The 13,191-nt window shown below is 46.3% G+C and overlaps 5 protein-coding genes across 5 annotated transcripts; 2 read left to right on the top strand and 3 right to left on the bottom strand.

Annotated features, from left to right (window-relative positions):
- Positions 1 to 4,482: 4,482 nt before the first annotated feature.
- N7517_000349 (uncharacterized protein) lies at positions 4,483 to 4,779 on the top strand (the record flags this gene model as incomplete). Its single annotated transcript, XM_056718079.1, has 2 exons — positions 4,483 to 4,618; positions 4,670 to 4,779. The coding sequence occupies 2 exons, from the start codon at positions 4,483 to 4,485 to the stop codon at positions 4,777 to 4,779; spliced, it is 246 nt and encodes an 81-aa protein (XP_056582214.1).
- A 2,299-nt stretch (positions 4,780 to 7,078) lies between these two features.
- Positions 7,079 to 7,489, bottom strand: N7517_000350 (Initiator tRNA phosphoribosyl transferase; the record flags this gene model as incomplete). Its single annotated transcript, XM_056718080.1, has 1 exon — positions 7,079 to 7,489. The coding sequence occupies one exon, from the start codon at positions 7,487 to 7,489 to the stop codon at positions 7,079 to 7,081; it is 411 nt and encodes a 136-aa protein (XP_056582215.1).
- A 315-nt stretch (positions 7,490 to 7,804) lies between these two features.
- On the bottom strand, positions 7,805 to 8,909 carry N7517_000351 (uncharacterized protein; the record flags this gene model as incomplete). The annotated part of the gene is given in 6 exon segments (XM_056718081.1): positions 7,805 to 7,978; positions 8,000 to 8,201; positions 8,253 to 8,419; positions 8,434 to 8,581; positions 8,648 to 8,778; positions 8,835 to 8,909. The coding sequence occupies 6 exon segments, from the start codon at positions 8,907 to 8,909 to the stop codon at positions 7,805 to 7,807; spliced, it is 897 nt and encodes a 298-aa protein (XP_056582216.1).
- A 1,646-nt stretch (positions 8,910 to 10,555) lies between these two features.
- On the top strand, positions 10,556 to 10,738 carry N7517_000352 (uncharacterized protein; the record flags this gene model as incomplete). Its single annotated transcript, XM_056718082.1, has 1 exon — positions 10,556 to 10,738. One exon carries the CDS (start codon positions 10,556 to 10,558, stop codon positions 10,736 to 10,738), a length of 183 nt encoding a protein of 60 aa, XP_056582217.1.
- Positions 10,739 to 11,819: 1,081 nt separating this feature from the next.
- Positions 11,820 to 12,758, bottom strand: N7517_000353 (NmrA/HSCARG family protein; the record flags this gene model as incomplete). Its single annotated transcript, XM_056718083.1, has 1 exon — positions 11,820 to 12,758. The coding sequence occupies one exon, from the start codon at positions 12,756 to 12,758 to the stop codon at positions 11,820 to 11,822; it is 939 nt and encodes a 312-aa protein (XP_056582218.1).
- Between the last annotated feature and the right edge of the window lie 433 nt (positions 12,759 to 13,191).

The following is a 13,191-nucleotide window of genomic DNA, read 5'->3' on the forward strand; positions in this document are numbered from 1 at the left end:
GGGAAGTTCTGATGCGAAAGGGAGAAGACCTGCGTTGTCCTTATCGTATGAGTATAGACCTTTTCAAGGAGAAGGGGGTTATTGAAGAAGAGTTGGGGTTGAGGGGGGGAAAAAGAAAAATAATTAAATCAATGAATCCCAATTCCGCGAATTGAAGCTGCAGTGGGTACGGAGTACTTACGATAGACGTAGGATGCGGTATGGGAAACGCTGTACTGAATACTCGTATTGTTCGGTAACGATAGTAATATACTGTCTCGTAACTTGAAGTATGTCGTAATTTTGTTCTTTTTTGCTCCTTTGCTTTTTCTGTTCAAGGGTTATTAGATATCAAAAGACAGGTTGGATTCAAATTGCGACCGCAGATATACTAGTAGTGAGGTGGACGTGGGAGAGAATGTAGGATCTGGTTAGGGCAAAAGATTTCATAAACTCACCAGTGTATAAATGAGCCACAATCAGTGGGAATGAGGCTGAGATCTTAAGGGGGAAAAAAGAAAAAAGCAACAAAGAGTTCTCTAGCATGAGAAAGAAAAAAAAGGAGGGCGTTTGAAATTATTAAATACTAAGCAATTGCTCATTTCCTTCAGGCATGCTACAGTTAGGTACTACTTCAATACCCAAGTGCCTATCAAAACACAGAGCTGCCTACCACGAGATGACGATGTGGAATGATTGCCAGACGGAAACCCGTTGCTCGGTATCATTGGACGATCCTTGGAATTCCTGGGGAATGTTATCGGCCAAACGGGGACGATCTGTGTTTCAAGTGTGTTGGACGGGAGCCCTAAAAGGACCGGGTATTAGAATTCCACTACAATCTACCTATGACAGACTCTCCTGAATATTTCACGGTGTGAAAAGGGGGGAGATCCATTTCTCTCTATTCAGAACTCATATTTAATAATATTCAAATATCCCGAGAGATTATGGATTATGGTGGATACAAGAATAGCAGTCTATTTCATTCAGACTTCTATAGTCCGAGACACCCGGGCTCCAGTTCCCCCACATCACCTACTTGAACTAGTTTAGTATAATCCTCTTGAGATTAGTATCTGTTAGAGTGTAACGGTCATTTTCTTTTACCTGTATTACATCAATGGAATTTCCCTAGCACCGACAGAGCGGTCCCGGGGAAGATATGCGGAGCCTTCGGATTCCTGCGTTTTGATCGCAAGATTGATTAGACTTTCCCGTGTGATACACGGTCTTATCTAGTGTTGTGTCTTTCTTGTTTCTTGTGTTTGTGTTGACTGGTCAGGCGCCTAGCTGTGCCCAAGCCTTGAGACAAAAAAAAAGAGTGAGTCGATCGCGACGCACATCGTCATTTCCTCCTATCCGACACCTTGGTGGGGGGTGGTAAATGGTGGGATGTACACTGTACACCGCAAAACCCACTACTGTATAGGGTCTGTGTACGTTGTACACCGTCTACGGAAACGTTGAAATTGAATCCCTGAACCGGTGAGGCTTGTTGTGGCAGTGAAACGTGGGAGTGTGGACTATCAAAAATAAACCCAGATCAGGGAGTTCTCTGTTTTCTCACGAACACTCCGAAAAATAAACCGTTTGAATATTACGTCTATTTTATCCGTTCCGCCCTACAAGGCCCGCACTTGTGGCTTAGTTATTATCCTCTCTTTTTAGTTTATTAGCTCTCAGCTCGGCTCGTACCTGTCGAAGGTAGTACGTGTATGAATGTGACCAGCCGCAATGAACATCTGCGGGGTCAACCCCGTTGGATGAGCTGGCCATCATTTTCCTTGCTTTGATTCAACCTCTGCCGCTACAGCCGAAAAGAAAATTGAATACTTTCTCTTGATTCCTTATGCACGTCACCTAGGTAGGCTTGCTAAATGGACTTAGCGTTGTTCAAGGGCGATAATTAACCTCTTCCGGTCCTGACAGCCGCATCAATCTAGCAACTTCTGACAAGGTTCTTGTTCAGACCTCAGACGGTATCCCCTATAGTGATTAGATACCTCGGATGTCTAGGATCCTCGCAATTTATTTGGAACGGCCCTCTCCTTGCTGTTTTATGCCCAATATTGGGAAAATGCGATAGAACATAGGCAGGAATATCCCAAAAGGGCAATGGACGTCACTTTGCTTTTTTATTTCGTGTTGAATTTCCTTTGTTTTTTCCGATGCAAATATCCGAATCAGATGACTCATGCGTCAACTTCAAAACTACACAGGTGTCTCCTATCCATGCTCCGTGCGCTATCAACGGCGTTATCAACGTGATATCGTGGGCGGTTGTGGCGGGAGACTACCCTCGGTTCCCCAAGGATATCAAATAGATTAAAACCATTAAAACTTGCAGGGACAAAATAAGTTTAATTATTATTCGGTTATAGGTAATACAGCGCGTTATCAAAGACATTCAGTCTTGATTTATCATATTATAATTAGATGTTTCTCGTGCCCTAGCCCCAATATACCCCACTCAGTAAGTAAAGACAAAGAGCGGTGGCTGAAGCAAGGATCTGCGGGTTCGTAACAGCCACTTTCCGATGACAGGATAATTTTTCAAAACATCCTGACCGCTAATCACTGTGCCTCGGGTGATCCATAATTCAATCAGCCAGTAAGCGATCTCCACCGGGATTAGACCAGGGTATGCAGACGGGATGAAGAGGGGGAATTGATTATCAAACCCCATTTGCCTACATTGTACTCGATACTGGGTATAAATGTACATTGTGAAGAACCCGGCCCCGGGGGCTATCATGCCACGCTATCACTGATATGGGTTTCCAGCTCTGACGTGCGACCCGCGACTTGTAACCTAATAGAGGATAGGTAATCCATATTAGATATTTGCCCGTGATCAGTTCTTAGAAGTCATTGGGCGCTTGCTTTGGACATCACAATAATCCTGGCGGGGACAGGGTTTGTCTCGGTTTGAAATTTTCACCCAATCAACCTCTAGTACGGACCTCACGGCTCCTAGGGCGAAGACGTCAAATGGGTATATAAGATGTCTTACTATTTTTCCTTCCAAGATTCTTAGGTTCTTCCATTAGCTTGGTCCACTTAGCATGTACTCCGTACTCCGCGCAAGCTAGTGTATTGAGACCAGGGGAACGTTCTTTAATACTTCCAACGTTTCCTTCTGGAAGGTCAAAATTACTGGTACAATGTAACATATAGAACGTCATTATTATTTGATTGAGCCTCCAATCTTATATCAGAAAATATCAGAAAATCAAAGACGTGAATGGGGGCCATATTACCTAGAGGGGCAGGTGAGTCCATCAGAACTCTGCACTCCATATATGTGCATGTACACAATACCAATCTCGCATCCGCTTCTACGATCAACAGCCCTAAATGACGACACCCCGCTTTTTACGGTGGGTTCCCCCTATGAGATGAAACCTTCGGCGAAAAAAAAACTCTCTCGATACTCTTTGTTCTCTTTGTGATTCTGTGGGGTTTTGATTGATTGCGCTTGAATACTCCCCGGGGCCATTTCCTTAACATCCATTGGATTATAGAAAAAAAAGTAAGAAAGTAAAAATACTCCTTTCATGCCAACGTTTAATTCTTATATTAGATATCATAATTTAACTAGATGACGATATACCCTGCCCTTTGCCAACTTGTTTTAGCAGGATACTCTGGGAATTGTGGTGACATCATGAAGACGCGAGATGAAATGAACGAAATGCCAGTTACGGTATTACTCGTTCGAATACTGAAACGGTACGGTCAGTTACATCGAATGTTCCTTGGAACATTGGAAACTTGGAAGCAATAAGAGGCTTGTTATAGCGCGACTAGTCGGGATCGGAGAAGACCATTGAGGTCTCAGGGGTACATTGTTAATTTATGTCTTAATTAATGAACGCGAAAAAAAAAAGGGAGTTTGAGTGTCCTAAAACTGGAGCTATGGGTCTGATCTTCAGGAGAGAACGGAAGGGGCTTGCCATCTCTATTCCAGGGCAATGTTTTCTCCCCCTTATAGTATCCATTACTATAACAAGTATCCCGACGTAACATTTTAAATGTTAAGCCTATATTATAACACTTATTCGAAACACCCTAACATCTAGAGTTACCTAGTGTGTATGGAGGCTCCAAATAATACTCCAATATTTCAATCTTACATGCTAATTATACCGACCCAGGGGGATGGAACCGTTGCGCCTCACTGGAGAAGGATTGCTCCATCACCTTGGTTTCGGATTCTTCGAGATGTCCTGCACTTGCTTCGGTCATATCACACAATTGTGATTATGACTTGCTAGAAATGACCATTCTCTCTCGGTACCTATTGGATACAACCATCTCAAAAGGTACAGCCATTGCGACAATGTACTCGGCCGCATGTACATCTTTGCGATGAGGTCCCCCAAATTAGGCAACCTTAGAAAAGAAGCACCCCGCTTTGACGCATGCACGTGGGCAGGCATCTACATTTGGAGGATGGCAGTGCATGTCAAAATGATACTATCCACTACAACCACAAGAATGTCCATCACAGCGACTGACACGTCTCAGACATTCCCCGCTCTCGTCTCAGCCAACAGCCACTTTCAGCTCAGCCTCGTCTCACTTCTTCGGTGCGTCTTCGATGCTTCCAGTGTTGATATGCAAATCAAGCCAGGTTTGTAGTATCACACTAACACGGAAATGGGAAACAAAAAAACATGCAAAGAGGGTGATTTCTACCATCCTCGGGCCTCTCCCTTTGATACGACACCGGGGTCTGCCTCCGTTGGTCTAGTAGCACCTCCAATCACCGGCCCGGCTGTGGCTAAATGCTGAAATCTGTCGCATTTCGGTTCGGACTGCAGGAAGGCAGATATGTGTCTCTTTTCTTTTTTTTTTTTTTTGCCTTTTCTCTTTTAATTGCTGGAGGCACATGTGACTCAACTTGGAATAAATGTTCTCATCTCCGAGGATATTGGTGCAACAGTATCATAGGGCGCCTGTCGCTCGCACGTCACTGACCGTGTAACCAGAATCATGCATTGCGACTCGTCCCGGTCCTGTTCGGAATCACACCTGTGTTTCAGAAAATGCTATCCCGGAACCGGCATGGTGCCATCGCTCTTAGATATATCTAACTTCCCTACGTTGTACCTTAAAGCCGGTGACTTTTTCTGTTGCCGGGGGCTGATTCCGCAATCAAACCCATACTGTCTCTGGCGCACGGCTTACAGGATCTCATGCATAACCCCGGGGCGTTTCGAATGCTCGTTTCATAGGTGATGTGTGATCATATGATTTGGAAGATCTGATACGTGGCTATCATTCAGATACTAAGCGAAGTACACTGCTTCCCAGAGCTTGCAATACTCATCGTACACTCAAGACAAAGCGGGGAGCGGGATAGCGGGAAAGCGGAAACAGAGATTGCAACCCACAAGTATCTGGAACATGTCGCATGATCCCTCGGCCTTTGATTATCCATCGTGTTAGATATCATGGCTGAACTTCTCCCCGGGACAGATATTGCGGGTTCCATATCTTATCCGGAATAACATCCGGTTCCAGGCGGCTCCGGCATAAAAAAAGAGATTCTCCACCACACTGACCTGATCTCATGCGATTGGTGCAAATCGCTGATGGCTCGGATAACAAGCTGACGTTGGCATCCTAAGGCAGAGATTCAACATGGTCAGCCCCAGTGGGGCAAGTAACAAGATCAGGAAAATGTCCCCGGAAATGTCGTCGCAAGCCAACGAGCCTGTTTCCCAAGCCAGCTTAGCTCCAGGGCTACTGCAGACTACTCCACGCTAATACACACGAGATCCAACATCCCGCGACAAAGTTTGGGGTCCTCCAAGGTCAAACCAATTTATCTGAAGCGCTCATTTCGTTTACCGAAGTTCTACCAGACATCCACCAAACAAACCCACAATGTACCATATACCAAATCTCCGGGACAAGAAGCACGTCGTTTAGCGGGTTTTTATGCAGATCTAGGGCTAAAAATAACGCCGTTTTCATATCTTCGAACCTGAAATCCTGAATGACCCCACATTCAGCTCCCGTCGTGGACAAAACATGGCTTCCAGAATTTTCGAACGTCCAGCCACTCGGCAATCAAAAGGATCAGGATCAAAGCCAAGTCCCCGGCATTACAAGATCCAACGCTTCTCGAACACGAGTTTTTTTTTAATCTTTCGCTTGTTTGAGCTCTATTTGAGAAATCATGAGACGGGTCGCTCGGGAGCCCGTTGCCAGCGAATCTTGGTCCGCAGGTCTTGGCGGTTTGACCTTGAACCCCCCAGGACGATAGTGCCTGGTGGGTAGGCAGGCGTATCGAAACCTGTTGCAGTTGTGGATCCCTGTTACGGGTTATGTTGCTGTCGCAACGAGTGGTATTTACTGTAATATGGGATTGATACAGGATTCCTTCGCATACAGGACTATTGGTGGTATTTGGCGGTTTCTTGTGGGTTTCGAACGCTATCGTCTATTCTTAGGAGAGGCTCGGGCCAATCACTGTCAAAGGAATGCATTGCTCGCATTTAGCCTCTTTTGATTCTGAGGCATAAGCTGTGAGGAGCTACCCAAGTAATTACAACAAGAATATTTAGCCACGTATCCGGCCTTGTGATGTCTCTTTAGCGGTCTTTCCAGTGGTCTTCCAATGGTCTTTTCAGATATTCTGTTTAGATGTCTATTTTGAGATATTTTCTCCTCACTTTTATAGGTAGGTAGGGCAGAGTATAACCTGGGAGTTACTGGAACCGCAAAGAGAAAAAAAAGTACATTTCGAAGAATACAAGTCCTAAGTTGCCCTGAAGTTCAAAAAAAAAAAAAAGGGACAGCAGAAAGAGACAACAGGGTACCAATATAAGAAGCAAAGCAAGCGCATTGGAACGCCTTGAAGACCATGAACACAAATTTCTCAGCGAACAAATATACTCAGAGCTACGATAAGCAGTGACCTTTTCTATATCAGTGCCAGACGGACCACTTAATAATCCGCCACTGCTTCGACTTTTCCCCTGACACTTTCTGCGATAGAGGCTGGAAGTTCAAGATTGGAGATGTTGAATAGTACGGCGAAGAAAGAATAGGTCCAATAAGAAGAGTCCTGTCTATCACGGTGTCAGGTTCGAGATCGGCGACACTCGTCTGGCGGATGAGGGCATATTCCTCGAAGAATGCTGAGACACACTCGAGCCATGCTCCTAAACCCAACGAAAATGTCGTTTGTTCGTGTAAGGTAGATAGTGATACAGGCTTTCCCCTGGCCGGTGTGGCCATCGGTGCTCTTGAAATAAGCGCTGCCAGCTTTGGCCATTGGCGGAATATACCAGCTTCCGCAGCGCTCATTAGCAACCAGTGGTAAGCCATAGTGGTCAGCGACCTCCTGCGCAAAGGTGGCATCTGTTTTAATAGACTGGAGCCGATTGGCGACGGACAGCGCCGATCGACACAGAGACGAAAGTGTCTGGGAGATTGACAGCTGCTCCGGGAAATGAAGGGACTCTAGGGTCGAGAAAGTATCGGAGCCCATGCTTTCTTTTGCCTAAAGCTGCCAAATATATTTTGAATTTAAATATACCAGGTTGTACTTTGGGGTTGTACTAGGAGCTGTTTGTGAGCCACCCTCGTGCGTCTGTAGCTGGAGACGGTGTAGATTCGGAAGTTCTAACTTCTAGAACAACTGTCTGCCCCGATTAGCTCATGCCCCAAGATAAATTGGAAAGGTCATGACAAGGCTGCATAAGCGGTAGAGAAGGAATAGCCGGTCAAAAAGAAGAACTAAAGTATAGGAACATCATACAGTCGAAACCAACCGCCTTTTTCATCTGTAGGAAGCCAGCTTGGCTTAAATATCTTTCTCATCTCGTACATAGGTAGTAGAAATGAAACTTTTTAGCATAAGCGGCGTCGCAACCTCAAAGTCGAGAAGAGTATCGGCCCTACTCTCTCTTGCATAAGAAACATTATGCATGCCAGGGTCGCCAAGACGGATAGAGATTGTCCTAAGCGCATGGATGGCCTATATACATTCTTTTTTAACGTAGGATCGTTCGGCTGTATTAAGGATGTGCCAGATGTCGCAGAGTGGCTCGCCCTCCCGGTATTCCATGATGATCGCGTAACCTGCCGGAAACAGACTCGAGCATACGACTTGTCCTCTTAGGATGCACTTGGGGAAAAGATAGTATCCAGCCGGGTGGGGTTTTTCCAGGAAATCATAAATAGCAGCTTCGTTGTCAAACCTATATAGAGATCATTAGTCAAACCCAATAAGACATTGGGGTGTAACTCACAGCCCATCTAACTCGGTTATCCGGCATTTGAGTACGTACTCATGGAACGCCATTGGCTTCTGCCGACCACACTGCCTTTTCCTGACTATCGGGATCTGACATGTGTTCCACGCAATTGACAACCATTTCTGAAAGGCTGCGAGAGGCGAAAAGAACTGTCGCTCGTTCTTTTGACGAACACAGTGAAGTTATATGTGCTTAAAAAGGCGTATCTGACGCGTTCCATTTGCAGTTGGCGCGAAAATTGTCCTAAAAGTGAGAAGGAAAAAGTCAGGAGTGATTTAATGACAGTATGAGTTGGTGGTAGGGGCATACCAATCAGTTTCAAGCTACATCTGGAGGATGCGGATTTGGACAATTCAATGTCATTTCATGAACATTCACTGTCCAGTCACCACCATGTAAATGTCATTAATGGGACAATACTTTTTGGATACACCTCGATGAAAGCGATATCTAGGATGGTTCTGCCCGAGCGGGTGAGGGAAGGGAGGACATTTGAGAGAGCGGCATCAGTGCCTAGGCCCTAGATGACGGGATCGCAGAGATTTCGGACGAATCTTTCGGAGCAGCCGATTTCACTCCCACGATGTAGATCTCAGCTTCATCCTTTATAGGGACTTGGTGGGGTATCGGCTTCGACTGGAACAAGTTCATAGCCTCTTGCAGAAAAGAGTTTCAGAGTCCCGTATATGCCCATAATGACGTGATATTTCTGACCTGATGGGTGTGTTGTGCTACCATTTCGGGCCAAGCTTACCAAAGGACGAGCCTGTTGCAATCTGTCTCCATGTGTCAATGTTGGAGGGTGTATCGAAGATAGAAGAGTGGGGAAAGTAGTGGAGAAGGGTGGGGTGTGGCTCCCCACTTGGGCGATCACGTGCAATGAGCCTCCTTCCCCTTAAGCGTGCCCAGCTGCTAGCGCATGGCTTGATTGCTTGAGTATTCTGCGGGATCTTCGAGTTTTTAATGGTCACCAATATATCACCCACCTGTGGTGACAGTGAGATGAATTTGACTTCCCGGTTTGTGGGCCAGAGAAAGCTGTAGGAGACATGATAAAGCTATGGCTAACGAAGTAAAAGCAAACTCCCGAGTCCCGATGGGAAATCCCGGCTTGGCTGTCAATGAAATGGGGCAATAAAAGTTGAAGCTATACCCAAGAGTAGGCTGTATGGGGGGAATGTTTCAGGAAGTACGTTATGAAAGGTTTGAAGCCAAGTCAGACGCGATGCGTTCGAAGGTGGTATCTTGGGCATGTTTTTGCTCCTGCCAATAGTCAAAAAATTAATATTGTTCGAGTTTAATATCTTCGACTCCATTGTGGTATCGAAACTGGAGTGCTTCGATATCTAGCCCGAGCCCTTGACAGCACAGAAGCTTCTGAATGCCATCCCGAAATTGGGCGTCGCTGGTATAGTCCCATGGGTCCCATGGTAGTACTTGCTTGCTGGACGAAATGCGGATTCCTTTCTTTTTTGGCGCTCGGTCAAGAGCACTTTGAGCTGCATATTCTCTCCTTGTTTTGCATGCAACTCCAGAGCAACATGGCTTGGATCCGAGGTAGCTTTTTGAAGTCGTAGATCGGAGCTGCCCTAACGCCGAATTGACATCTAAAACTTCGCAGCCAGATATCCCATCGATGATTTCTTAGTGCTTTCATTATCAACAGCTCTGTTGTTGATGGCCCCCATAGACTGAAAGCGACGAGACCAATTGCTTTGTAGAACCCTCCGCCAAGGCACTGGAGAACTTCCCAGCACCTATTTAACACCGCTAGTTTATTCTCGCCTTCGTCCTCGGAGGGACTATGAGCTGGCTTTGTGTCAACCTCAGCTTTGTGGCGTACCAGAAACTGTGCTTGCTCATTAACAGTCTTCTGGTTGTTTAATTCCGGGCTGGCTTCATTGTATTTTTTGATCTCAGCCGCAATCTTCACTAGCCAACAAGCAACAATCTTCTTCTGTCAGATTTTGAATGCGTTCTCGTCACTTCCTTTGTATAATCAGGCAGTCCCAGGTGAACCCTACATGTCCTAAATTTTGCATTTTCCAGAGTTCGTGGATAAGAAGGTCGATGCTTCTCTTTTCGTCCTTCAGAAATTGCACCTAATATCCTCCAATCGATTCGTTAATCATTATACTCTTCGGACCTGGATCTTCATCCCCGAATTAGTGTCCACGATGTCATAGGATGCGCAATCCATCGGCCGATTTCCATCCTCAAATTTCGAGGTGCTGCTTCACGGCAAGCTTCATATCGGCACATTGTGCGCGCTTCGGCGTGTGTTCTATTTCCTGACGATGTTCGTGGGCGGGGGGGACGAACTTGTTAACGAGTTCTTTTCCAGTGAGGATGTCCTCCACTACCAAGAAAGCAAGCTTGTGGTGATTGCTTCCAAGCCGACCATCTCACAGTCAAATACAATGATATTTTGGATGGACTGGCTTGGCTTTGGTAGGCCCTCGCACGGGGCGACGACTTGATGGGTTTTTTCATGATTTTTCGTTGGGTCCTTCCCGATATGAACCTTAGATGGATGGTGGGGACTGATCGTCGAGGGCAGACAAACCACCTCGCAAGCAGGGAACCGTTGGTACCTACCCTAAGTTTCGAGAGGAATGGAGATTGGTTGCTGAAGCGAACTGGGGTCTTCGGGTGGAATCAAAGATAGGAAAATGAAAGACGCAAGTTGATGAGGTGACTTGAACAAGTAAAGCAGGTGTGGTGCAACTTGACTTCAGAATTTGGAAATAGGAAGGGGGACAAAACAAAGAATGGGAACAGATATATATACTGGAAAAGTTTTCAAAACATGAGTGGGGTGAATAACCATAGGAAAGGCAAAATAGAAAGAAAACAATTGACCAAAGACATAGAGAGGGAAAGAGAGAGGAAACCAATTTGGGTGAGGGTAATGGTCCAATCCATATCGGGTAAGAACCTTGGAAGCGTCCTCACCTTCATCAAAGGATAACTAATAGGACATCTTAAAAGACGCCTTGAAAGATACATTACAAGTTTTCTAAACCAGATACTATATCTTAACCGTACTGTTGAACGTCCTCCTTGGAAAAGCTAGCCTTCACCGGCCAGGAAACACTGTTCGAGGTCTTCAAGGCGTTTCGATGCGTTCATATATAATGGGACAAGGGGGTGATAATATAGCGGCGTTGTCTCTTTTCTTGAACGTTTGGCCGTCGTGCGACAAAGGCCTGTGCTATTCAACAAGTACTATTTTACTTACAATTTAAGTGAATTACAGTCTCTATCTTTCGCTAACATCCCGAGGTCCACGGAAGTGGTTAACTCTCGGCACGGCCCGCGAAACTCCACCCCGGAAGTCTCCAGGGCTCCAGTTTTGAAGTTCAAATGGCAAGGAATTTAGCTGAAGCTGAATCCAAAGCTAGAGTAGTAGTAGTAAGATATAGTAAAGATGGGAGTGATTATACATTCAATACTAGGAGGTTTAGGTAGAGGTTAAATTCATAATATATATTCAAATTTTGAATTCTATGGGAAATCTGCATCGTGTGGGGCATACCAGCCCTTGGCATGGTTATCTATCTATGCAAGCTGGAATGGGTGTCTCTCCAAGTACTCCTCGAAAGTGGAGAGCTTGCCCCGGGCGGCAGCCGCAGCTTCTGCAACCAACTCCTCGGAGCCAGGGCCGAAATATCCGTAATCATCCATGAAGCTGAATCCCTCTGCGAAAACATCCTGGAAGAAAGGCAAGCCTGCCTTGAACTCTTCGGTGGAGATCTGTTTGAAGACGATGGTCTTTCCGGAACTCTTGGACAGCAGGGCAGCAATCTCCTCGACAGTGTACAGTTTTGTGGCGCAGTGGAGTCGCTTTCCCTGGAACTTCTCAGGCTCGGCGAGGATAGCGCCGACGAACTTGCCAGTGTCACCGACAGCGTCGATCAAGGGGAATTGGGCCTTGGGGGAGGTGTGACGGGCGAGCACATAAGTGCCATCGGCAGCTTTTGTGGGAGCCAAGAAAGTCTGGGCCTGGAGGTTCTCCATGAACGAGCCGAGGGAAACGAAGGCGCTCTTGATAGAAAGAGTGCGGATGTAGTCCTCAGCGGCGGCCTTGGCATCGAAGGGGACGACGGAGCTGTATTTGCCGTTGGAGAGATCGCGAATTGAGGGTAGAGTGCTCCAGATGAAATAATCGACACCTTGCTCCACGGCGGTATCGGCAATTCGCTTGGCATTACCGACCTCGACGTTGAAGGCGTCGGGGCTAATGTCAGGTGTGGTCATAGCGAAGACAGTGTGCACGCCGGCCAAGGCTTTCGCCAGGGAGGCGGGGTCGGTCACGTCACCATCAACAACTTCGATATCACCTTTCTCTTTCAATTGCTGGGCCTTCTCGGAGGTGGAGTCGCGGGTGATGGCCCGGATCTTGTACTGTTGGGAGAGCTCTGGGTCGTTCAGGACATGGTTCAGGACGGAGCTGCCTTGTTGACCGGTGGCACCGAAGATAGCAAGTGTCTTGGACATTGTGTGATTTTGAGGGTTGTCAAGCTGGAAGTAAGGGGAGGAACTGGTGGACTGGTTGCTTGGAATGGATTGAAGTGAAGATGTAAAGGCTACAAACGGAATTACTTAAATCAACATTGGAAAGGGAAGAGGATACATGGTGCTTTGAAATCGATTGAGCTGCTAAGCTGCATCCGTAATTAGAGGGGATTGGTAAGTTCCTAGACAGGGGCTGTGCCACGTAGATTAGAAATTCGAATTCGTTCTAATTGAGTAGAAATCCAATGTTATGACACGGGGGGTGGGTAGCATCGTGAGAACAAAGAAGTCAAACTGCCTATCAAGAGCCGCCCTCGCTAATCCCTCGCCAATCTCTCGGCGGTTTATTCGCGACACTATTGGTTAATTTATCGGCGACTTGTTACGTCAGCATTCTAGACTTTGAGATGGTCTC

This window comes from Penicillium concentricum, assembly GCF_028827145.1.
Source record: "Penicillium concentricum strain IBT 3081 chromosome Unknown utg000001l_segment0_segment0, whole genome shotgun sequence".
In the NCBI taxonomy this organism is placed as follows: domain Eukaryota; kingdom Fungi; phylum Ascomycota; class Eurotiomycetes; order Eurotiales; family Aspergillaceae; genus Penicillium; species Penicillium concentricum.